Here is a 22976-nt window from a genome sequence, read left to right as displayed (position 1 = left end):
GTTATTCCCACCTAATTCCCTGTGATGTTTCAACAGTATGTGAATACAGGCCGACACGACCGACTGGTTTATGGGGCAAGTCAAGATGAGACTCGCCAAAGAATGTGTGAACAACACAAGACTGCAGATGAACGGGATCTTGCGAGCATTAAATAAAACACTTCCGGAAGAGAGATCTAAAGCCAAATCACAAAACCTTGTGTAACCTCACTCAATTCAGCTGTACATCTTCACAAATTATGAAAACACATTGCATAATGCATTTGAAATTGTGTAACCACATGAAAAAAAGAAAAAAAAAAGAAAAGTAATATTTTATCCACTTGGAAGGGAATGACAGTGTTCTCATTATCTCAGTTGTTGAGGCTATACAGGCTATCTGCACATTTCTAAAGTGACAATTTAATGACATTTAAGACCTTTTTTTAATACCTAAAAATAAAATATAAAACAAATAAAAATCTAAAATAAAACCATTGCTGCATCAAAAGTAATCAACAAACTATGCTATAACAAATGGTCAAACATTGGCCAAATTGTCACATATTACCTAGGAAATGGGTAGAAATTGTGAAAATGGCTCACCGTCACAATCTACAAGCTCACAATGAGCTTGCAGATCTGATATTCACAATATTTATCTGTGGATTTTAGTCAAACTAAATGGATATGCCTAAACTCTTACAATTCCAAGTAAGTGCATGTCAGGTTTGGGTCCCCAGTTCAAATATGATTATTTTGGGGGACCGCCGGCCTGAAAAGATTTACCTGCACTGTTCTAAACTGCCAGCTCTTCCCAGTTGAGGTTTCTAGTTAGACCGTCTCCCCAACCTTTGCCTAGCACTTTTGTCTTTTTTTCTGTTTTACCTTTCTTTCTTTTTTTCACCTAATAAAGTTTGTTCCTCCTTTCCCTTATGTAAATCTTCTTCGGGTACTTAGAAAAGCACTATAAATCTGAGCTAATATTACATACTTACACCTAGAAGTCCCATTCAAACTTTAAAATGTTCAGTTTACTCTGTGGACACGTGTGCTTGCACATGAATCTTTGAAATGTTTTGTAGTTTCAGACATATTTCACTTTAAAAGTTCAGAGAATGATAATGGAAGTCAATGGAAGATTTTGGTATCTCACAATTTCACTTTCACCAAGAAACTCCATAATTTTAATGATTCAGCTCATCTCAAATATGATTATTTTGGGGGGTCGCCTCCTGATAAGTTTGACAGTTAAGGCCTGATGTAGGCCTATGCTATGGACAGTAGGTAATGTATCCACTGACCATTGATCAAAGATCTTTAACATTGCGCTGTCATGATATTAACGAATGTCCTTCTACACATACAACTAACAAACACACAACCTTTATCTAATAGTGTGATGTACCTGGTACCTGATCTAATGTGCACTTGCAAAGATCTGACTCCTTTTGATCCGTTTTATTCAGCAGTCTTTGTCGCCCTCATGAGGACAAAATGAATAAATACAAATAAAAGTGTTCAAACCTCACTTGGATCATAAAATAGGCTCACCTCTTACTTCAATTGAACTGTAAGTTAATGTATCAAATCAAATCAAAAATTATTTTATATTTCCTCTCATCCCTTTTGAGTGGTGCTCCTGTAAGTAACCTGTAAGTAGCAAACGGCTCCTACATCTGGCGTTGTCCGTTTGTCCTCATTGCAATGAGGAAAGTGGAATGACAGGACACACAGAAGGAAACGCTCGATCATCTTTAATATGTCACAATGTTTTTGGCTTTCAGGAACCACAATACAGACAGAACGTTTTTTATTTTTTATAACAACTATTTTTAATAACTAGAAAAGTTACTGTATCTTTGTAATATCCCCTGTAGTAGCCCACACATGACTAACACCGTTTACTTCACATGTTCTCACACCTTACAGTTGGTGGTGCCTGGTGGCTGTCAGTCAGTCAGCTCAACATTTGAGCTCGAGGAGACCCAAAGGAGAACATTTGTTGTCTCTCTGGGACCCCAAACTAGTGAAAATAGCAGTTGTACAACACAACTTCAGAAAAAACGCAATTCTTTTTCTTTTGGAGTGGGAATTTCTTAGATTTTATTTATCTATGAAATCGTTTTGAAAAAATGTTTGGATTTGGATTACATTTATGAAAAATAATTGATAAAAAAAAAAAACATCAATGTAACCTATTTAACCTCTATATACATTGAAAATAGACAATCCACAAGCTCACAACGCCACCACGATGCGATGCGTTGTGAGCTTGTATATTTTCAAAACATCTCAAGTACTTTTTTTAACGCAAAACTTGTATCGGGGGAGGGGTCATGTTTTCAGAAGGGGTCTGCAACCAAATACACAAAAACATTGGTCTACAGACTCTACACTGACCTACCTGAAATAAAGCATTACAAAAAATGCCAAAAATACATAAAAAAAGAACAAAAAAGAACAGGGTCATTGGTCCCTACAGTTCACAAGATCCAGGCGGTTGGGTTGGGTTCGGGTTGGGTCCTCGCTCCTCTCATCTGCGATATCGGTACCGCTTGAAGTGGAACCACAGCTGGAAGATGCCGTTGGCGAACTGGCAGCGGAAGCCGTGCCGGTGCGAGTACTCCCACTCGCGGTTGACGATCTTGAAGGCGATGTCCTCGTAGGGCGGGCCGGCGTGGAAGCGCAGCACGCCAAAGTCCTTGTTGTCGGAGCTGGGCTCCAAGAAGTACTGCGGCGTTGAGCGCTTGTTGATGAGGTCCGGGTAGAAGATGTTGAACTTGTAGCCCTGCACGATCTTGGGCGGCGGGTTGTCGAAGTCGTAGTGGGTCTGGTTGTACTTGTTCCACTCGAAGCCTGTGTGCACGCGGTTGAAGAAGCGCGGCTTGCGCGGCCTGTACTTATCGGCCCACAGGTACATCTTGCCCGTGACGGGCAGCTCCACGCTGAACTGGGCCTCGTCGTTGCCCATGCCCTCCTTGGCGCGCCGCACGAAGGCGTCCTCCGCGCTCTCACTGGCGTCGCCTGGAGGGAGAGAGAGAGAGATAAAGGGAGGGAGGGAGACAGAGACAGAGTGAGAGAGAGAGAGACAGACAGAATGTAGGAACAATTAAATAGAGACGCAAATTTGTTTCTAAAGTTCTGACTCAAGCTAACTTTTCCTACGCGGATGTATAACTATTTCTGAAAGCTCAAGCACAATTCTAATAGTTTTGTAAGATAGTTTTCTCTAAGTTGCAATTTAACACGGCTCTGTTAAGCATTTTTATCAGTTTTATTCCCCTTTAATTGCAATTGTTGTTTTGATAGTATATTTTGTTCCACTTTTGCTTTGGCAATGTAAACATGTTTTCTCATGCTAATAAAGCTCCTTTGAATTGAAATAGTTTTTCATTTTATGCATTTTTATATACCAGTATATATATATATATATATATATATATATATATATATATATATATAAAAGTGGTTCTATTACTGTAGTCCACACTCTGGCCACGTTTCCACCGGGGTTGAACTGGTTCTGTTCTTTTTCCCCTGCCTAATTTTGTGTGTTTCCACTGAAAATTAATTGGTTCAGAACCCTTAAAGTTTTACCAAAGAGTTACTATTCTACTGTCTGGAAGATGCAGATGTGATATAAACAATGAAAAAAGCGAGTGAAAATCGAACTAGACTGCATTCTGTCAAGGTGCCAACTTGTAAGATCTACACAATATGATATATTGATCTAATATGTATACAAGATCTATAATAGAAGATCCAGTGGCTTTAGTGTGGAATAGATTGCATCCTGTGACATCTGTCATTTATTATGTCAGTCGTCTATGACGTCACAGACATTTGGAGTCATACGTCACACACACGTCACAAACCCGGACATATCTACCACTTACTGTTCTACATTCAAATCCAGATAATTCTTTTAGGTCATATAATTAGAAAGGCCGACATTGGAGTTCACAGATGGGTTTGCTGGAGGACTGCCAGGCTCTGTTTGGCAAGTCAGGCCTCTACGAGGTGCTGGGTGTGGACCCGGCGGCCCCGGAGGCCGACCTCAGACGGGGTTACTATAAGAACTCTCTGAAGGTTCACCCTGACCGGGCCCCCGACGACCCGCTCGCCACCGCCAAGTTCCAGACCCTGGGCAGGGTGTACGCCGTACTGACGGACGCACAGCAGAGGGCGCTCTACGACGAACAGGGAACCGTGGAGGATTCCGATTCCTCGACCGACGGCGACGCGAGAGACGACAAAGAATGGAGCCAGTACTGGAGAGCGCTGTTCCCTCAGATCACCATCCGGGACATCGTGGACTTCGAGAAGACCTATGTGGGCTCTGCCGAGGAGTGGACAGACCTGCTACGGCTGTACGACGAGTGTCGAGGAGACATGGACAGGATCGCCGAGCGCGCCCTATGCGGAAGCCACGAGGACGAGCCCCGGATCAGGGGCGTCCTGCAGGAGGCCATAGACCGGGGAGAGCTGCCCGCTCTGAGGGCGTTCACGCACGAGAACAGCAAGAAGAAGGCCTGGAGGAAACGGAAGGCCAAGAGGGAGGCGGAGGAGTGTGAGCGGTTGAGGAAGGAGATGGGGCTGTTAGAGGAGGGAGAGGGGGACCTGACAGCTGTGATCTGGGACAACACAGTGTCCAGGCAGGCAGCGTTCAACTCCATGATCAGCAGTCTGGAGGAGAAGTACTGTCAAAAGAAACCTGCCGCTACCGCCAAGAAGAAACCTTCCAAGAAAGATCAACCATTTAAATAAATATATAATATTTTGTTTCGATTTTTCACTTTCCCCCCACTCCTTTTTCAACCAAACCCCAGCATTTTCTTGGGGGAACATTAGCCAACAAATAGCTCACAACGTGGGCGTGTATCAAAACAGCATCCCGGTATCGGCAGTGGAAGCTTGTGATTGGCTGAACCGGAGGTAGGGAGCGCTCCGTTGTGTTCCCCTGGACCGCGCGGAGGTGACGAAATTCGGGGGGTTGAAGATTTACTATTCTGTCCATAACGGCACATAAGTCGGTAACGGCGCTGAGTCGGCTCATGCGACCGTCGCAACGGTTTCATAACATATATAATCATAAACGTTCTATATTTATAAGGTCAAGTATTATATGCTTCATTATTGGGACTAATTAAGAACCATTATCATAGTTATAATAGGCCTACATTTACAGTAGTTTAGGCATTTTGGTTGTGGGCAGAACAATTTGTCCTTGTTTGTTATTTGACTATTTTTACTTTAATTATAATTAAAGACACTTCATAGTGAATTAGTGATTATAATAAATAGCCTATGTCATGATTGCTAGATCAGATTGTGTTTAAAATATAACACCAGCGTGCCTCCGTCATCTCCACCAAAAACAAGCGCTCCCCCTTGTTCCATTGTCGAAACCGGGATGCTGTTTTGATTCGCGCACAACGTGGTGAGCTTGTAGATCAGGCACTTACGCTGTTACTTACGCTATTTGTCTTTGTGCAGCAAGTATAAAATGGGGCTCATGTGGTTAATCATACTAATCAGTAATTCAACAGAGTTAATTATAAATAACTTGTGAGAACTGTTTCGTGTCAATTCGTTGATATATTAAAACAAGAAATGACACAGTCCTCTTATATCAGCTTGCGCCTTGTGGACTAGCCTTGCTAGCAGTGCCATTTATGAGTTAATTTCATTAAGCGTCACTGCAGTTATAGTTCTGGGTCCATTTTATGCCCATATATGCCCATATATGGAGATATCTGTCTATCTGCGGCCATTTTATGCCCATATATGGAGATCTCTATCTGTCTGTCTGTGTCCCTTTTATGCCCGTATATGGAGATCTTTGTGATTCTGCGTCCATTGTATGCCCATATATGCCATATATGGAGATATCTGTTTATCTGCGTCCATTTTATGCCCATATATGAGATCTCTGTCGCTTTTTCAAACAGATGGTCAAAACGGAGGAGGGAGAGGGGGACCTGACGGCTGTGATCTGGGACAACACAGTGTCCAGGCAGGCAGCGTTCAACTCCATGATCAGCAGTCTGGAGGAGAAGTACTGTCAAAAGAAACCTGCCGCTACCGCCAAGAAGAAACCTTCCAAGAAAGATCAACCATTTAAATAAATATATAATATTTTGTTTCGATTTTTCACTTTCCCCCCACTCCTTTTTCAACCAAACCCCAGCATTTTCTTGGGGGAACATTAGCCAACAAATAGCTCACAACGTGGGCGTGTATCAAAACAGCATCCCGGTATCGGCAGTGGAAGCTTGTGATTGGCTGAACCGGAGGTAGGGAGCGCTCCGTTGTGTTCCCCTGGACCGCGCGGAGGTGACGAAATTCGGGGGGTTGAAGATTTACTATTCTGTCCATAACGGCACATAAGTCGGTAACGGCGCTGAGTCGGCTCATGCGACCGTCGCAACGGTTTCATAACATATATAATCATAAACGTTCTATATTTATAAGGTCAAGTATTATATGCTTCATTATTGGGACTAATTAAGAACCATTATCATAGTTATAATAGGCCTACATTTACAGTAGTTTAGGCATTTTGGTTGTGGGCAGAACAATTTGTCCTTGTTTGTTATTTGACTATTTTTACTTTAATTATAATTAAAGACACTTCATAGTGAATTAGTGATTATAATAAATAGCCTATGTCATGATTGCTAGATCAGATTGTGTTTAAAATATAACACCAGCGTGCCTCCGTCATCTCCACCAAAAACAAGCGCTCCCCCTTGTTCCATTGTCGAAACCGGGATGCTGTTTTGATTCGCGCACAACGTGGTGAGCTTGTAGATCAGGCACTTACGCTGTTACTTACGCTATTTGTCTTTGTGCAGCAAGTATAAAATGGGGCTCATGTGGTTAATCATACTAATCAGTAATTCAACAGAGTTAATTATAAATAACTTGTGAGAACTGTTTCGTGTCAATTCGTTGATATATTAAAACAAGAAATGACACAGTCCTCTTATATCAGCTTGCGCCTTGTGGACTAGCCTTGCTAGCAGTGCCATTTATGAGTTAATTTCATTAAGCGTCCTGCTAAGTTGGCTAATCTGGGCTGAGGCGGGACATACAAATGTACAAACAGATGAAGTCATATGTGGGACATAAGTACAAACTGTAAAAGCCATGTGTGCAGCCGTTTAGCCCCGCTCACAAAATCTATTTATAAATGGTATGATAATGGCCTTGTGGAATCCACTGGGGACTGAATTCCGTCTTACCATTTATAAATGACTAGAAGCAGCGTCTAGTCGGCGACCTGGCCAACTCGGAACAATGTAAATAGGGAATGAATGCCCCGCCCTTTAATGCAAACCCCATTATACCTGTTTTCATAGGACCCGTTTTGACCATCTGTCTGCCTGTGTCCATTTATGCCCATATATGGAGATATCTGTATCTGTCTGTCTGTCGGCGTCCATTTTATGTCCATATATGGAGATCACTGCAGTTATAGTTCTGGGTCCATTTTATGCCCATATATGCCCATATATGGAGATATCTGTCTATCTGCGGCCATTTTATGCCCATATATGGAGATCTCTATCTGTCTGTCTGTGTCCCTTTTATGCCCGTATATGGAGATCTTTGTGATTCTGCGTCCATTGTATGCCCATATATGCCATATATGGAGATATCTGTTTATCTGCGTCCATTTTATGCCCATATATGAGATCTCTGTCGCTTTTTCAAACAGATGGTCAAAACGGGTCCTATGACAACAGGTATAATGGGGTTTGCATTAAAGGGGGAACCGGCACTGTGTCTGCAACACAGTCGGAGGCACAGACAGATACAGAGATCTCCATAATGGGAATAAAGGGACACAGCCAAACAGATGGAGGAGGAGACAAACTTAATGAAAACCCCATTATACCTGTTGTCATAGGACCCGTTTTGACCATCTGTTTGCCTGTGTCCATTTATGCCCATATATGGAGATATCTGTATCTGTCTGCATCCATTTTATGCCCATATATGGAGATCTATGCAGACACAGTGCCAGTTCCGGAAAATCCTGATGTCAGACATCAGAATCCGAACCTTTCATGCTGGTCGGGTCGAGTCGAGGCCGAGCACTGCACTACCTGCTGCGGTGGGGAACGCGCGTGCCGAATTTGAAATAGGGAATGAATGCCCCACCCTTTAATGCAAACCCCATGAATGCCCCACCCTTTAATGCAAACCCCAATATACCTGTTGTCATAGGACCCGTTTTGACCATCTGTTTGTCTTTGTCCACTTATGCCCATATATGAAGATCTCTGCACACACTCAGAGATTTTTTGTTGACTCATGTGGCGTACGTGATGTCAGAGCCTTTTATGAAGTGATGTCACAATGAGTCAGAGCTTTCGCCGATTTCCTCCGGAACAGCCTGATGTCAACAATCAACCCCGCATAAGGAGATTCCGAACGTTTCGCGCCGGTTCGGGAAAACCGCGAGTCGGGTCGGGTCGAGACCCGGCACTGCACTCCGTGCCGCGGCGGGGAACGCGCGTGCCGAATCTGAAGCCGGTGGGACGAACGGTTCTCGAGATACGCGGATTACATACACGCAGACAGACACGCAGAGACTTCTCGCATTTATAGATAGATAAGATGGTATATATTATTATAATGTCCCCAGAATTCTGACTTCATGGAGATTTTGATCATGTAATCGCCTAATCGGCTGTCTGGGTACTGGATTCTATATAAATGGTATGATGGTATATACAAGCGAGGACAGAGTGACATCAGCAGACCCAGTCTCCCAGCCCCTACACCTGCCGTGTAGCGCCGGAGGTTTCAATTTGCCATATTAGGAGATCATCAGTTGTCTCTGTATGGCATCTTACACGCAGATTTAGCGATCGTGCAGACGTGCACGCATAAAAATCATATTTTATTGCGGCAAGCAACCGTGAAAAAGAACAAAGAAAGAAAGTGGCTGATTGGTTACCTGTGACCTGCATCTGCCTGCGGGCCAAGAGCAGCCTGGAGGCATCCTCCTCAGGGGAGGTGGTGTGGGTGTCCAGGGGCAGCTCAGAGGTGGTGAGCAGGGTGGGACTGTAGCGTCCAGCGTCGTACTCCGCCTGGCTCTGTTGGATCAGGTCCTCCTCCGTCAGGACCGACTCCACCACCTCTTCGCCCTCCTCCTTGTCCTTCTCCTCCCCGTCCTTCTCCTCCGTGTCTCCTCGTCCCTCCGTGGACGGCCCCGCCTCCTCGTCGTCATCCTCCTGTGGATCTTTGGGGTCTTTGGAGGAGGAGGAGGGGCCGGCCTCTTCTGTGGTCGCCGCGTCCTCCGCTACTATGTCGGCCCTGTTGCAAAGACACATATGTGAGAATAAATCCAAATCACTCCTATAACGGTTGAACTGCTCTATTTGATTATTTGTGGATGTATATGCGATTCATATATGGTTGCATCAAATTTCTTTCAGTAACTAATTTGGTCAAAGATGCCTGGATTTGGTTCAGTTACAGTATAAGGCAATGATTTTTGCCCGTAGGTCTGACTCACGTCTACAGGCATGTTGTCATGATAAAAGTATAAAACTCATGTCTACAGGTGTGTTGTCAACTTGTCATGTTAAAATTCACATTTGCAGTTGTGTTGTCATATTAAAACTCACATATACAAGTGTTGCCATGTTAAAAGTAGGGTTGGGCGATATGGTGATAAATATCGTTGAGACGATACAATGTCTCCACGATATGCCTTTTCAGAGATATCGTATAATTATATTGTGATACAATGAGGGAGCGAGCTTTATTGAAAATCCTGTTGAATTGTTAATACAGAGATTCATTGCAGACTTCATTTAAACAGCATTTGGTCTAAATCAGTAGTTCTCACACTTTAAAATGTCAAGGTCTCCCCTTAACTCTGACAGTATACAAATAAAACCAAATGGACCTGTAAGGGTCCATTTGGTTTCATTTGTATACTGTCAGTTACATACTTGTAAGGGTCAATTTAGACCCCCCAAAAGGAACCCAGAGAGTCCCTGGACCCCACTTTGAGGACCGCTTTTTCTTTTAGTTTTTGTTACCTTGTAGGTGGTTGTACTGTTAAGTAACTTGAAAAAATAACCATAAAAACCAACATGAAAAGGAATCATGATACGATCGTGTATCGTGATACAGCTTGGAAAACATATTGTGATATTGTATTTTTACATATCGCCCATCCCTAGTTAAAAGTAACTCACATCTACAGAAGTGTTGTCAATCCTGTTAAAAACTCACATGATGTCCTGGTCGCTGTCCTCATCTTTGATGATGGGGAACAGAGGTTCACTCTCCACTCCTTGTTCCTGCTTCAGCTTGAACAGCTTCTGGCGCAGGACGTCCTGGTGCCTCTCCCTCAACCTGAAGGCACACAATTCACAGTGTAAGCATTTTATCAGACTCTTTATCCACAGTGACTTACAGTAAAGCAAGGTAAACACATACATAGAATGCAGAGACAGCGTAGTGTAGGATTCATAGGTAAACCAAGAGCCTAGCATCAGTCTAGAGTTTAGACTGATTAGACTCTAAACAGTCAAAATAACATGCAATCTAAATTACATTTTAACTTTTACATAAGATTGGACGAATGGTGAATCGACGGTTGTACTTATTGTTCCATGTTTTGGAAGATATGTCACCTTATTTTGCTAAATAAATGTATGTATCCTAATGGTCTGCCCCTTTGAGAATTAAAATCTTCAAATATAGCCACATTAAATGTAAAGCAGAATACAAAACGTGTGCGAAATGTTAATCAATTTGGGCCATTCTAATAAGGCCCGCCCGCTTTTGTTGCCCTTAATTCCCCTGAGTCTCAACGGGTTCCTAACGTCAAATCAACTAGGCAACAAACCCATTCCCCTCCCATGTAGGTAGAGGTACACTACTGAATGGAGCAGAGGAGAGCAGAGGAAAGTGAGAATAGCTTTCGCTTTCTTAGTTGTCTGACTCTTTATCAACTACTGTTTGTTTGATGATAGCTGTAGTGTATATTTTTATATGTTCAAAGACGGTACAAACTAAAATGAAAATAGCTTTAGTTTCTGCAAATCCTCGCTGCATTTGCATGCTTGATGACGCAGGAACGCATGTCCCCTGGTCTCACAAAATCCAGCACTTGACTTTTGCTGTCAAGTCTGGATATTAAAACTTGTGTCAGCTATAGCCTGTGGTCTAAGGAAAATAATATCCTATGAACATGATATGTTTTACAATTCTTCGTGGTCTACGTTTTGCTCAGTGAGTGAGATTGTTGCATGGCAGCAGGAATACAGTCATGCCGTCTCATCTCGGTTTGTTCACTGACAGAGTGCAGTCACGTTACTATAGTAATTCGAATGTATGGCAGATCTACACGCTCATAACGCATCGTGTCCATAATGCGTTGTGAGCTTGTAGATCTGCTATGTCTACACACGTTGTGATCTTGTAGATCTGCTATTTTCACATCTGGTATTTCAACACACGACCAGCTGTACGGCGACGTAGGCTGTACGTAATTCAAGTTTAACGGACTGGGCAGCTGTTCTCACATTATTGCTTTTCTAGTGCGAATATAATTGTCAATTCACAATTTTTAGGCCAGACGATGGCTGAGATTTTGGCATGTCACCCACACAGCATTTGACTTTTGACCCACCGTGCTCTGGCCATGTACACCCTGACTTGCTGCAGCAGACTCTCCCAGTAGCCGATGTCCAGGTTGGACCCTCCGGCCCGGATCTTGGTCTCGATGTTGAGGTGCAGGGCCTGCAGCTGGCTGTACGTCTTCCCCTTGAACACCGTCATGACGTCCGTGCCCACTGACGCGTTGATGCCCTCGCGCCGGTCCACTGCCATTTACGAGAGTTAGCGTTCAGAAGAAAACAAAAGAAACAACAGAAGCAAAATGGGAATTAGTGATAGGGTTAGGGCTGTCGAGGTTACAAAATCTAAGTTGCCGATTAACCCATTTAGACCTGGAAAGCATCTGTGTCACTTTGGATTTCAACCACTTTAACTATTATTTTATTAGCTATTCAAAAATAGCAGATCTACAAGCTCACAGCGCATTATGAGCTTGTAGATCTGCTATTTTTGAAAAATCATGAACATTCGTGGAAATCTTGGAATATACATTTTTCAAAGCAAACATTTTAAACTAAAATTTTTGCTTCTGGGGGTTCCTTGGAACAAGGTATTTTGAGATGGGGGTCCACGGTCAAATACAAATAATTCTAGGGGTCCTTGACATTGAAACATTTGAGCACCACTGATATAGAAACATAGGTTATTCAGAAAACAGTTAATGATTAACGAATACAAATGTAATTTTCGTTTGACTTTTAGGCTTCATAATCCAAAGTTGCACAGAACAGCTATGTCTTAGGGCGGATTCACACTGCAATCCGTTTGATTAGAACTGTTTCTGAAAACGGTTGCTGGTTCACGCGGGCCAGCATTCACATTGGCAGAGATTCTGGCCTCCCTGGAGAACACTAGCACTATACATCCCGATCCCATAGGAGGCGGTATGCACATAGTGCCTCGCCGGTGAATACAGACGTCATCAACAATGCGACATTGCTGATTCTGGTCGCCAAGAAATTCAGGCACGAAAGTTGATGTAACAATCCAATGACGCACGACAGCGCAGTGTGGAACAGTGTTACAGTGGTCTTGGGTCTCGCACCCCCCGAAGTTCACACCTCGACAACTGTTTAACAAAGAAACAAGCCTATTTGCATATCGATAGACCTGTATAGTAGGTGTCGAGCGACGTTCGCTGATCTACAAGCTCACAATGCCTCGCACCCGCGACGCGTTGTGAGCTTGTAGATCTGCTATTTTCCAGGCGCAGAAACTTGCAGAATGATGAGCGAGTAACTGTGTCAGACGTCCAGCTCAGCGCAGCACACGTTATAATTTGTATTATTTAATAATCAACGTAGCCTACAATTGATTGAAACGCTTTCACAAGCTACAGTGTGGCTTAATATTCACATTAAGGGTAACAAGCACGTCAAGCAGGCACAGCAGTGCACACCGATAACACCGTTAAAACAAATAAAACTTCTCTGCTGTTCACCTCTGCCCCGTCGGCAAGCAGCGCGCAGTAGAGATGAGACATTTGCGAACGATTCGGCTCTCTTTAACGTCTCTTTTAAATGAACGATGGGTTCCAGTCCGCAGTCGTGGGACACAGAGCAATGAGTCAGTGTCAAGAACGGTATCAGAAAAAAACGGATGGGGGAGGCACAGTCATGGACACAGGCTGCGAAACACAAACAGCATTTGGATTACAAAAACAATTCAGAAGCACTTAATTAGGAAATGTAACTAGTAGCTGTGCATGTTACTCTGACTTTAGTAGGCTAGATTGTTTACTTCTTGGACTTGGACATGCGTTTGTGCTGTGGCAGGTTATTTAATATGGGATTTTGACAGCTTGCTTCTCTTAACGGAGCACCGTCCCGGCTCCGAATGTTTTAACGGAGCGGCGGTTCTGGCCGTTCCGTCTCACTTTCACCCCTGTGCTCAGTGCGCTGGTGCGAGACAATAAATTGCTACTTCTCTCAATTGGAAGTACATGACACCAGTCCAGCGCACCGCAGTAGTAGGCTAACTGGTGAAAATATTTTCGACTCCTCGACTCAAACAATTGGCGCCAATTCCCGGGGCTTAAAACGACGCGTCGATTCGTAAAATTCGTAAGACAGCCCTACAAGCAAGCAATCTCTCTGTTAGAGTTAGACCAAGTTGCTGATCTCATGGCCATGTCGACAACTGTTACCCAGTGTTTATTTGTGGCGACGCCTGACTCGTCGACTTTATATGAGGTCACGTTCAACATCACTTCCGTTTTTGTGGACGGTAGCTTCACACTGCAGTGCACCGTTCTCGAGGACGCAGCATGCAGCCTCGAGACTACCTCCGGAGGTGGTCTTGAGGCTGGTTGCGTTGATCTGTTTCTGAGGAAAACCGCAGGCTTCACACTGTCAAAACATCTGCCAAGTAGCCTCGAGAACATTCCTGAGACCGCAGTGTGAATCCGCCCTCACTTACACTGCACAGCTCCAGTTCCCTTCCCGGAGGCCTCCAGCTTCCGGAGTTTGCTGATCTCGTCCTCTGTGATGGTGGTCATGTCTCTCCAGAAGTCCACGTTCTTCCCCTGCTCCAGCTCCATGTACACCTGCACCACACAGTACACAGTCCACACTTTACACCCAACCCTGCTTCAGCTCCATAAGGCTGGCACCATGCAGCAGCAGCACCAACAGTCAGAGAAACCTGATTTATACCTAGTTGCATGCTGAAAATCTCCAAGCTCACAGCATGACACGCCACACAACGTTTGTGAGCTTGTAGATCGGCTATCTCAGCTGCACGACACTGACTGGCAACCGAGTATGGATCACAATTACGGTTACTCAAAGACAATGTGTCAAATCTGCCCTGTGCCATTTTTGATTACGAAGCTTAAAAGGCAAACAGAAATAAAACATGTATTGACATGTTCCAATGTTGAACACCAAACACACAATTAAACCGTTAATCGCAATTATTTGAGTGACAATTAATCGTGAAACAAAAATGTGTAATCGTGACAGCCCTACACACATCCCTACCTTAATATCCTCCAGCAGATCATCCATGTCGGTGACAGTGAGTCCATTGAGGAAGGTATAAGGTTCATGCATCTCCACAGCCAGGTCATCGTCTTCAGCACTGATGTACTTGGCCAGAAGGTCGATGGGTTTGGCTCTGCCGTCACGGATACGAATCTTTGACCTGAACACACACACGCACTCAAGAGTTATGGTCCCGTAAGGATAAATCTAATTCAATCCCGTTTGGAAAGCCAACATCGTATCCACTAGCCTAAAAGCCCTTTGGCCGAGTGATGAAACATGTAATTATTTATAACATGAGTGAGTGCATGGATTAAAGCAAAATAAAATCTCACGACTGAAAGATTGTGTCCTAAATGTTCAATTTGTGAAACAGTGTGAAAGGAGCCACCCACACTAGCACTGTTTCCTAAACAATTAAAATAATAACCAAGAATAGCCGATAGAAGCTTTCAATGCGTTGCCCTGTGACGCATTGAGAACTTGAAGATCGACTATGTTCGAGGCGCAACATGCTTCTAGAAAACATGCCACATGCTGATTTCCACGGAATCCAAATGACATGGCGACTGACAACTTTAATCCATTAGAACATGATTGATGATTGAGTGTGTGACCAACCTCAGCTTGGCCTGGTGCAGATGGAAGTTGTCTTCTTGCTCCGCCCAGGTCTTGAAATGCTCCGCCTCCTTCTCTCTCTGCAGCATCTCCAGCTCCGTCTCCCTCATGGCCTTCTCCCTCTCCCTCTCCAGACGTAGCTGTTTCACCTACGTTTTGGAGTGAGTTAATACTTTATTAAAAGTTGTATTAATAGTACGGTCAAATGTTATGCTTAAAGGGGAATACCACTCATGTTCAACATCGAACTATGTTCATTAATATACCCGTGGAATGTTGCCCAATAATTGCAACAAATTTCTGATCTATAACCACACAATTCCTTATGTTGTGAACTTGTAGATGGGAGGTATGAATCATTGTCTTGCAGTATCACACATGGCCATATGGGAAAATCCATAGACAGTACCTTCTGCAGCTCCCTGCGGTTCTCTTCTTGGATGAATTTGTTCCTCTCCTTCAGGCCTTTCTCTGATAGATGGCCAATTCCCTTCTTATCTAATGCCTGGATGGACGGACAGACGGACGGACGGACACACACACAAATTGTAAATAACATATTACAAAATATATAACATAACAAAATCCATAAATTAGAAGTATAGAAAAAAAATAGCTGTTCTACAAGCTCACAACGCGGTGCGAAGCGATCCGTTGTGAGCTTGTTGATCTGCTGTTTTCACTAGTTTGGGTTCTGGGCAAACATCTGATTTCTCTTTTGGGTCTTGGGCTAAAACGTTTGGGAACCCCTGCGTCTTGAGAAACGCGTGCACGTGACATGTTTCACCTTCTGCCACTTGAAGGTCCCCAGCAAGTTGTTGTCGCCGAAGGGGTTGTCGGCGTTGGTGTAGCCCATGTACTCCTCACTCCAGCCCATCTTCTCCCTCTTCTTCCTCTCCTTGGCCTCCTTCTTGTTCAGCCTCCTGGCCCTCTTTTCCTCCGGTGTCTCCAGAGCCTTCAGCATCTCTCTCTGCTTCTTCTGATCCTCCTTGCTCTTCAGGTTCCCCAGCAGGCCTCCTCCGCCTCCTCCTCCACTGGCCTTGCCCTCTGAAGGAAGAGTTACTAGAGTTAAATAAAATAAAACATAACTAATGATCTATCCATCCATCTATATACAGTATATATACCGTATTTTCCGGACTATAAGGCGCACTTAAAAGCCTTTAATTTTCTCAAAAAACTACAGTGCGCCTTATAGTCCAGTGCGCCTTATATATGGATCATTCATTGACATTGACATTCCCTTTAGCACAGCTCCATCTGTTGGATGCATAACGCAACGGTAGCGTCTATTATGTGCGCCTTATAGTCAGGTGCGCCTTATATATGAAAACAGTTTGAAAATAGACCATTCATTGACAGTGCGCCTTATAGTCAGGTGCGCCTTATAGTCCAGAAAATACTGTATATATATATATATATATATATATATATATATATATGATACACAACTAATACTAACAATAAATTCAATTGTATTGTGTGTTTACAAAACGAACAAAAACTAAACTCAAATCATAGAGAAAATGTCTTCAGAGCTTGTAGATCTGCTATTGTTCCGACCTTGTTGAATCTCGACCCTGACTAACACATATTACAATAATAAAACTAAAATACTAAAATGAATACAAAAACTAACACTGCCTGCCTTAAAAATAAAAAATCTTTACAAACATTTTACACATTAAAACTAACTGAAAACAGTGGGCACAGGTCTCCACCAGGCCAGTAGTCCTGGTGGTGCTACTGTATAATAGGCCAATGTAAAAAGGGTGGCATCTGGCATATGTTCTTCACCTTAGACCTTTCATGCTAATCGGACACTGCATGCATGATTTGAGGCATTGTGTTCCAAAAATGTGTTTTGCTAAAGTCTACCTGCTGGTGGCGCTATAACAGGCCAATGTGAAAAGGGTAGCATTTGTTCCTTGACATAGTGGGAATATGTGTGGCACATTTCATGGTAATCGTAAGCTGCGTTGATGATTTGAGGCATTTTGTTCAAAAACTGAGCAATCCTGCAAACTTTGGAAGCTAATATTAGCCAATCAGGATGGAATATGAAATATCAGATGGATCAGACTTGATCACATGACTATAGAGATACTGTGTACAGTTTTGTAGGATTTTTGGACCAAATCTGTAAGAGTAGTGTACAGAAATGTGTTTTGCAAACATCGGCCTCATGGTGGCGCTAGAACAGGCCCATTTGAAAAATGCGGGTCAGAGGTTCTGAATTGGAGTGTGTGTGCTCATTTTGGCAGCGACCGGGCCAACGGCGACTGAGATTAGGTGGTAACAAACTGTGAGGACGCACGGACACACACACACGGACGGACGGACGGACGGAGGGGAAAACATACTCTCCCCCATGCCTTCGGCTGGTGGAGACAACAATAAACAAATTAAAAATATATTTATATAATAACCTTGGTCTGAACCAGAGCTTTCAGTGGAGTCGGTTGAGGCGGAGCGCCCCATCTGGCGGTCCCTGGTGCCGCCCCTCTCGCTCCTGCCGCCTCCTAAGGGTTGTCAGTCAACATCGGGAGTTTAGTCGACGATTGATTGTCATACAAATAATATAACACAAAAATATCGATACACACATTAGAAGTGAGTAGGCTATACACAATATGGCCAATACAGTGACAGACATACACCCTCATACACCGTACATTTTACCAATTATTTTATGATTTCTTAATTCAATCCTAATTATCCAAAAAGTGGACAAAAACCACAGCAGAAGATGTGATGTGAATCAGCGTAGACTAGGGTGCTCCTCTGGAGATACCTCAGTCTCAGAGAGATGGATGGCTGAGGGACAGACATTTTAATATGCACAATAACATTGCATTATGTCCCAGTGGTGGCCTACCATGTGTTTTTAAGGCTACTTTCAACATTTTATGTTACTTGTAAAGTATAAACTGCACTGTTATGTTGCTGTTTTTATTAGCCTATTTAGGATGGGAACCCCTTTTTATGGTAGTTGTTGCTATGTACAATATATAGCAACATACATATTTTGTAATTTTTTAATAAATATTTGAGGTTCAGGTCAGGTTTTGAAGGCATTTTTAGAATCGGCATCAGTCCTAAATGGGTTAATACAAAAAAATATTAATGTTCTGGTGCTCGAGCCCTGACTAAAGATAAAACAGGCCATATATTATTTCTTAACTTAAAAAACATACAAACATAAAAAACTAAAAAACAAACAAAACCTCCTCCTCCTCGCTCCCGGTCTTGACTTCTGTTCTGCCTCCTGTCTGTACTCCGGACATCGCGCTCTCCTCTGTCTCTGCTCCTGACGTCCCGCTCTCCTCTGTCTCTGCTCTGGACGTCCCGCTCTCCTCTGTCTCTGCTCTGGACGTCCCGCTCTCCTCTGTCTCTGCTCTGGACGTCCCGCTCTCTGTCTCTGCTCCTGACGTCCCGCTCTCCTCTGTCTCTGCTCTGGACGTCCCGCTCTCTGTCTCTGCTCCTGATGTCCCTGCTGTTGCTCCTCATGCGGCTGTCCCTGTCCCTCTCTTTCTCCCTCCTGTTAGGACTGTGTCACCATAACAACATTTGAATTGTCACACAAATAATTGTGTTTAACAATGTAATTGTGTTTTTTGGCATTGAACATTGGAACATATTAGCCTACACAATTTATGGAGTATGTTAACACAATATAACGTATACAGTCACAATTGGGGGTGGTCGTATTTTGTCTCCCTGGTCTTCTATTGAGACATTTAGATCGTTTCAAAGGTCATGCCTCCTAGTATACACAGGACCTGAAACTAGGGCTGTAATCTAACCCTGTTTTAAGGATTCAGACTTCAGGGGGGGGGGGGGTTTCAGTCAGCAAGCGTGTGGCTGCTGTGTCACAGCGTTGTCAGCGAGGCACAGAACGAGAACATGCATGTGGATCGCGGGGCGTCACAAGGGGGGGGGAAAAGTGGGACTGAGTTACTAATTATTAAGGTACTCAGTGCCGCGCTGTGAGCTTGTATATCTGCTATGTTTCAATAGTTAAAGCACAAAATAATGTGTAATAATGTGTTATCAGTCTAAATGGGTTAAACCCCATCCCCCTATGAAGAACATTCTTGGGGGGCCCGCAGTGAATCCTTGTACCCAGGGCCCAGAATTTGGTGCGACACGCCTGCTAACAGGAGCGGATTTGGAGCGGAGGACGGTCCTCGATCGCTCCAAGCTGTTCTGGCACATTTTAAAACGACTTATTAACAGTCACCATGAACTGTTAGTGTTTAACGGTAACCTATTTGGCTTTCCCTACTACAGTGATATTCTGAATAGGCCTATCACATTCTGATAATATATTTTTTCGTGAAAAAAAAAAAAAAAAAAAACCTGAACCCAATAATTTAGAACTTCGATTGCCTACATAACGAACAGAGGTTCGAACGTACGAACGTTCGGTTACAGCCCTACCTGACACAAATTTTGACCTGTTGGTCAAGATTCAATTTATTCCCTGGTAGTTATCAGGTATATGAATGATCTGACAAGAACAGTCCCAAACTAACCAGTGCAAAGGAAAATGCTACCACCCTTACAAGCTTACGGCATGTCACAAAGTGACACGTTGTAAGCTTTAGATCAGCTATTTCAGCTTTTTGAGCGGTGGTCACACCATCTCCTATGCGTCCTATTGCGTCTTATGTATGTTACTATGTTATGTTTGTAACTTTGTAGCATGAGTGGCAGGCCTGGGTGACCAAGGGGCACTGTTGAGCAGGCCCTCCCTCTCTCACACACTTTACAATTCATGCATTTAGCAGACGCTTTTCATCAGTAAAAAACGTTTCTAAAATCTAAAAATGCTATCCTCATGTATGGTAATTGAGGGAAGGGGAGTGTTACAGTAGTGCTATGGGTTTAGGTGGAGTCTGAAGAGGTGACTCTTCAGTCCCCGGCGGAAGCTAGGGAGTGAGTCTGTAGTTGTAAGTGCGACAGGGAATTTATTCCACAGTTTGGGGGCTAGGAGGGCAAATTGTCTCTGACTCGGACAAGTGTTTTTTTGTCCTGGGGTTTTTAGCGAGGGTTCTGTCAGCATCCCTGTGTTGGCTGATCTTTATTTTTATTTTTATGTATGAACACTTTTCAACATGGAAACGTTTATGACGAGTATGACAAAATAATTGCGGTTATTCTCAGATAATTGCGATTTGGAGATGATGTAATGACTGTGCCAGGCCTACCTGTCCCTCTCTCTCTCCCTCCTGTGTGCGTCTCTGTCAGGAGGACGGGGAGGACTCCTCCTTGCTGCTCCTCCTCCTCCTCTCCTCTCTGGCTCTCTGCCGCCTCCTCCATCCGAGTCAGAGGAGGAGTTGGACGGTCTCCTCCTCCTGTCTGCTTTAGCGTCTCTCCTGCGATGCTTCTCTCCCCTGTCCCTCGATTTGGGACCATCTGAATCAGAACTGACACATATGTGGATTTTGGTCAATAATTGTCAACCAATTTAATACTTGTATTTGTTTTTTTCTTTTAGGTAAGAAGTATTTTATATATATATTTTTTCTTTTAGGTAAGAAGTATTTTAATGGTTCAAAGTTGAACAAACAGTTTTTGTTAACGTGTTAAAGCTCTATAATCGGACAGTAATCATTGCTATAGACTAGAGCAGGGGTCTTCAACAGGGGGTCTGGGACCCCAAGGGGGTCCTCTGAGTTTCTACAGGGGAGCTGCCAAATCTTTGCGTGAAAGGAACTTTTCTCTTACAATAACCACTTGAAGCCTAGCATCCATATTCTGAGGGGAAAATTTGCCAAAAATAGTAGCTCTACAAGCAGACAACGTCGGCCAATGAGCAGATAGTATCCATTTATCAGCCTCAAAATTGTAGCATTTCAGTTCCATCTATATTCAGTTTGAGTTATTGTTCCTCATAGGATACGACCTGACTTAAAAATGCATATTCTGTTTACAGAATAAGTGAGACACCTTTTACTGAACAAACACTCTTGATTACTATCAGAATGTACAGCTATTTAACTCTTATCTTAAGAAATGAAAATCACTGTAATGCCATTGCATAGGACCACAACGGAAACACGCCCTTAAGAGCTTTTTGTGTCATTTAGCCTCTGCCTGTCTGCTGTCAGATGATTTTGTTACAGTTGTTTAAGATTTTGTCCACAATTCCATCATGCTTAACGTGGTGCCATAGGAGAGGCAAACTCTAAAAAAAGGGCATAAAGGGCATTAAAAAAAAAAAAAAAAAATCTAATGTTGTAGACATCTTAATAATTGACTATTCTAATGCATGTTAAACAATAATTTAGCCCTGAATAGAGGACGGTCTGTATTCATGGCTAAACAATAATTTAACTCCTGAGAGCGTAAAATTAAACCATGTTTTCCTGGTTACCAATTCTCCGTCATTTAGCTGGGGATCACCTGGAAACCCCTCAAGGACCACTGGTGGTGGTGGTGGTGAACCACTGTCCTACCTGGATCGCGCCCTGGCCCCTCGCCTCCTCCTGTCATCCTCTGATCCGCTCCTGGTCTCTCTGCTCCTCTCAGGCCGCCGTGGGGGCGCGGATCCCGGGCTGCTGCTGCTGGACCCTCCGCTGTCGGACCTCCCTCCTCGGCCACAGCGTCTCTCCCCGACCCCCGGAGGCCGGCGGCTCTTTTCCGCGGAGCGGCTGCGACCCCTCCTGTCGGGGGAACTGGATCTACTGTCTCTGCTACCGGCTCTGGATCTAGATCTGTCTCTGGACCGGGAACGGGACCGACGACGTCTCTTCGACGCCATGTTGGACTGGAGTCTCACTTCAACCGGGGTCCGTTGTTCCGCTCCGTCGCGTAAATAGGAGAACAATAATATTGTCGCGGTGAACGTGGTGTTTGTATGTGGTACATGTTCAATGTGATTGTTTGAACCGTGTGTTTGCGTTAAAGTGCAGATTGATTAGTCGTTACTCCCTCAAAAAACATCAACACATATTTTCTATAATTATTATTGCTCAGTGCCTCAGGCGATGAGGCGAATCGAAAGCCAACCTACTAACTATAAGGGGGCTTACCATAATATTCAACGCAGGTTGATGGCGTCACTGTCATAGTGGGGGAAGGGGAATACACAATACACTGTACAAAACAGTTGATATTTATATGTTTGTTTATTATAGCCTTTATACCTAAACCACCCAAATGTAAACACTTTATAAATAAGTGCGATTTAAAGTGTTAAGGCGGTGACAAGTGCTTTAATTCAAACACCAAAGTGACGAAACAACCTTCTTCATGTTGACATGTCAGACCATGCAGTGAAATGTAGTTCACTTCTGATTGTACAAGAAGCACGTTCACATAACATAGTCCAACTCTGCGATACGAATACAATATAATACCACAATTATGCCTCAATATTATGTATTGTGGCGATAAATATTTGTATTATTAGCCATTATTATTTGTCAAATAATGTCAAAACATTCGCTAAAACAGCCGAACTAAAGCTCACACAGTGTTGAATTGCGAGCTTGTGGGTATGTATTTTGCATAGCAATATAAATAAATAGGCTCTAAATTAAAATGCGGCTTATTAAACGCAGGAAAAGACTAGACTTGTTGACATAATATCAGATATCATAATGCATCCCAGGCGATATCTAATCTAGCTAGCCTCATATCACAATTCCAATCATATAACCCGATATATTGCCAGTTACTTTCCATCAACGTAGTATTATTATCTGTTTATGTGACGGGCGGACTACATCT

General features: G+C 43.4%; 3 protein-coding genes across 5 annotated transcripts in view; 2 read left to right on the top strand and 1 right to left on the bottom strand.

Moving 5' to 3' along the window:
* The window catches only part of LOC308285878 (histone H1-like), a gene marked incomplete at both ends in the record, with an annotated part of 500380 nt that overhangs the window by 344317 nt on the left and 133087 nt on the right, over positions 1–22976 (top strand). The gene's annotated exons all lie outside the window — the stretch shown is intronic.
* On the bottom strand, positions 1741–22011 carry cactin. 2 transcript variants are annotated; one of them, XM_080726754.1, is made up of 13 exons: positions 21701–22011; positions 20450–20668; positions 18464–18786; positions 17666–17758; positions 16024–16298; positions 15646–15741; positions 15240–15385; positions 14616–14778; positions 14053–14179; positions 11648–11840; positions 10243–10365; positions 8954–9312; positions 1741–3006 (listed from the first exon to the last, which is right to left on the bottom strand). In XM_080726754.1, the coding sequence occupies exons 1-13, from the start codon at positions 22003–22005 to the stop codon at positions 2516–2518; spliced, it is 2913 nt and encodes a 970-aa protein (XP_080582880.1). In that variant the 5' UTR covers positions 22006–22011; the 3' UTR covers positions 1741–2515. The 2 variants fall into 2 exon arrangements, with proteins under 2 accessions (XP_080582880.1, XP_080582881.1); XM_080726755.1 differs by having other exon boundaries at positions 16024–16283.
* On the top strand, positions 3949–4749 carry LOC308286073 (dnaJ homolog subfamily C member 9-like; the record flags this gene model as incomplete). The annotated part of the gene is made up of 1 exon (XM_080727033.1): positions 3949–4749. The coding sequence occupies one exon, from the start codon at positions 3949–3951 to the stop codon at positions 4747–4749; it is 801 nt and encodes a 266-aa protein (XP_080583159.1).

This window comes from Nannobrachium achirus (genome assembly GCF_963921795.1).
Source record: "Nannobrachium achirus genome assembly, chromosome: 5".
Lineage (NCBI taxonomy): Eukaryota > Metazoa > Chordata > Actinopteri > Myctophiformes > Myctophidae > Nannobrachium > Nannobrachium achirus.
Note: the sequence above shows the minus strand (reverse complement) of the source record. Positions and strands in the feature narration are given on the sequence as shown.